The 3,754-nt window shown below is 40.6% G+C and overlaps 1 protein-coding gene across 1 annotated transcript; it reads right to left on the bottom strand.

The window, feature by feature from the left end:
* Window positions 1-2,219: 2,219 nt before the first annotated feature.
* On the bottom strand, window positions 2,220-3,754 carry LOC120701439 (rho GDP-dissociation inhibitor 1-like). Its single transcript, XM_039985481.1, has 5 exons — window positions 3,596-3,754; window positions 3,455-3,521; window positions 3,141-3,359; window positions 2,472-2,596; window positions 2,220-2,391 (listed from the first exon to the last, which is right to left on the bottom strand). Exons 1-5 carry the CDS (start codon window positions 3,734-3,736, stop codon window positions 2,311-2,313), a joined length of 633 nt encoding a protein of 210 aa, XP_039841415.1. The 5' UTR covers window positions 3,737-3,754; the 3' UTR covers window positions 2,220-2,310.

The following is a 3,754-nucleotide window of genomic DNA, read 5'->3' on the forward strand; positions in this document are numbered from 1 at the left end:
GTCGGCCCTCGCCCCAACTGCCAAGACCGCAAGTCCGCGACTGCGAGAAGCCGAGAAGCCATCCAGCCGAAACAACGAGGCCGTCGAGATGCTTGGTTTCCTGTCGCGAATCGCGATCTCCCCATCTCGTATCTCCGATCCTCTTCTCTTTCTTGGCAATGTTCACCCTTTTCTTTAGCGTTAATAATTATATTACGTGCTAATATGCAAAACAAATATAATTATACTATGAATCCAAATGCATTTTGGTTATTAAGCTTTTGTTAAACCTAGGCATGGGCCCCAATTTTTTGTTTTGCACCAGGGCCCCCAAAACATTGGAACGGCCCCGTTCACAAGAAATGACTTAGCGTTGTAGATTCATTATTGCACCCAATGCATCAAAGTATTTTTTTTGAAGAAAAATTGTGGGGGAGTTCCCCACAGCGCTTTGAAAATGCACCAATGTATTGATTGTCTACGTATATATGAAAGATGCCAAGTTGAAAAAACAGCTTATTAACACACAAGCCTATCGCGAAAAAAAAACAAACGTCTTGACCACATAGAAAGGCTTGCTAAAGCACAAATTGGATAATCACTATACTCCAGTTGACAAATGCATCGCTGACAGGTGCAACCATGCATGGCCTGGGTGCCTAGGAACGGATCCGGTGAGGGAGGACAGCATGAGGAAGGAGGGCGTTGGGCTAGTGGCCCACAGGAAGGAGAAGCAGAAAGGGGGGGGGGGGTGGGCTGGAGGCACACGGGGGATCAACCATGGGGAGCGAAGCGATTAGGGTTGAGAGGGAGGAGGTTGTGCAGAGAGGGGGCGGCGCTTGGGGGAAAGCAGCGACGTAGTGGGGGGGGGGGGCTGGGGGCGGGCACGACACTTGAGGGAGGGAGGCGTTGGGAGGCTGGCTTGGGCCAGGTGAAAGGCCCTAGTGGCCCTGACCTAGGTTGTGCATAGAATTTCTATTCTATTCCAGCTGCTTAAAGATCCAAACCATTCACATCAGCAACGCGGATGAAAAAAATATGTCATCTATGAACTGCAACATTTGTGACGAAGCTTTGCTAGACCCGTCACTAATGACCAATCAGGTATTTTTAGTGTCGTGCCTCAATGAGAGCCGTCACTAACGTGTTAGCTGGTGTGCTTAGAGAAAAACATTAGTGACATGTTATAAGTTCGACCGTTACCAATATTACATTAGTGACACGATTATTTTTCACGTCACTAATGTATGTGTCTTCTTTCTTTGTTTCTTACGTAGTGACTGTCACAAGCGACATCGTCTTCTGAAAAGTTTGTGATAATCATATGACTAGACTCTAGATCATATATATATATATATATATGAAAAATTCCATTATACACTCGCTTGTAGCTACTCCCACGTGTGTATCTCATCATATATTATGTATCTGACCCAACAAAGAGTATGTATATGGAGTATGTGATCATACTTGAACATCGTGTGTATGTCCGCATACTTATTTATTACTTTGAGTATATTCATATACTTATTCTAAGATATTTTAAAGGTATATACATAAAAAATTTCTAAAGCAGTCCTATTTTTTAAATATTCTATAATTATACCTTAGTATTAGTATGTAAAATAAATATGTCCATATACTCTATGTATGGTCACATACCCAACTTATATATCATCATAAATATTCTAATATGAACACATACTCCACATACATACTCTTTGTTGGATCAGATACGTCCTATATCATGAGATACACATGTGGGAGTAGCTACAAGCGAGTGTAATCATATATTACGTATCTGATCCAATGAAGAGTATGTACATGGAGTATGTGATCATACTTGAATATTTGTGATGGTATATACATTAGGTATGTAACCATACATAAAGTAAAGGGAAAATTCGATTCGTGCCACCACAACTCCGTGAAATTGGGTGTCACGTTCAAAATCATGCCACTCAATGGCATGATTTTGAACATGAAATCCAACTTCAAGAAATTGGAGTGGCATGGATCAAAATGACCCTAAAGTAAATATATATAGATAGAAGTGCTGAACCATTGATGGATGAGTGAAGGGAAGTGTGTGCGTTTCAGATCAGAACACAAAGAAGTTCAACAGTAGTAAATATATATCTGTGTATCTGAATACATGACTGATTGTTTAATGTGAATAAACAATATTATTTGATAAACAGTGTGAAATGACACACACAAAATGAATTAAAAACGACAACAGAGTGAAACAATCATTCTATGCAATAGCACATCTTCTGCTTGGGTTAGCTATGAGCTCTAATATGTTTAAACAAACCAGCCCTGCTCACATCATTGGGTTGCTGGCCACTCCTTCCTAATTTCAAAATAGTAACTCATCTCCAAGTAGCACTTGCCATCATCATCAAAAAACTGTAAGATAATATATTAAGTTAATGATTGATTAACCAATGATCTTGGAGCATCAAAGAAAAGTTGGTAAATAAAAATACCTTTAATTTAGCAGAATAGGAACCTCTTGCAAATATGCCTGCTGGAGTAGTCTCTTCTTCACCCTCGTAGATGTAGGGCTCTTGCTGGGGACTGAACGTTCCGAGCATCATCTTCTGGTTCTCCACTGCAATTTTAAGGAAAAAATATTAACAACTTAGAAAGGACAATCGTAGAAGGATTGTGGAGGTTACACCCTTATCTTGTACCAGAGGGTCGTGTTCTCATGTACTATCGTGCTATTTGTTTTCGATGGATGCACAATTTCTTTTGTTGGTTTTCAGAAGTAATATAATGTATCTCATTATCATTGTTACATAACCTAAACTGATTGCACAATAGAGTGAATCATGCAATGCCTGCTAACCATGAGACATCAATAAAAATATTAAATTTTTTCAAAATGTCACTAAAGTATCAAACTGTGTGCTGCAACTTTTAGATGACAATGTACTTGAGAAATAGAGAGCTATTCGTTAAAAAAATAGAAATAGCAAATTCACACCCCTATACTATAGGTTGTAGATGAGATTCAAACAATCCTTTTATGTGATCTGTATGAGTTGATTGTTTAATTAATCAAACAGTGTGTCGACAGAGAAGCAGATCTGATCATGATGAATTGTGTACTAATAACAATCCCTGATGCATTATATTTTTGGTGTCCTCACCTCTTACTCCTGTCTTCCAAACAGTGTTTGTGTACTTGAGGCCAGACACAATGTTGTTGGAGACGATGAAGGAGAAACGAAAGCTGTAGGGGCTGCCATCCTTGAGTGCGAATGCATAGCCCTTCTCGTCTGCCTGGAATGGGATGGGCAACACTAGATCTGGTCGGCCTGGCGATAAGATGGTTAGGTCCAACACCTTAACCTCTGGCTCCGCAGTTTCTGCACCAAAATTGTTAATGTGTTCAGGAATAATGTACCATGACATGGTACGTATGAACTTGAGGAAGAGGTGGTGGAGAAGAGGTTACAATCACCTCCAAGCTGCTCGGTATCGACTTGCCCAAGAAGTTGCTCCTTCCACCTCCTGAGGCTCTCATCATCCTACCCAAAGAAATAAAATAAAGATAACATTTTTTTCAAGTGATCAGAAACATTGAAGATGTTGATGCAGATACCTTGTCGAGCTCGAGCTGTTCCTTGAGGGGGACCTGCGGTCCAAGCACGACAGCACGCTTGTTACCTTCTTCGTCCTCTTCTTCCTCCTCGTGGTTGATCCCCTCGTGCTTCTCCTTCTCATTCTCTTTCTTATCATCCATGGGCTAAAAGCTTGCTGG

This window comes from Panicum virgatum, chromosome 3K, assembly GCF_016808335.1.
Source record: "Panicum virgatum strain AP13 chromosome 3K, P.virgatum_v5, whole genome shotgun sequence".
Lineage (NCBI taxonomy): Eukaryota > Viridiplantae > Streptophyta > Magnoliopsida > Poales > Poaceae > Panicum > Panicum virgatum.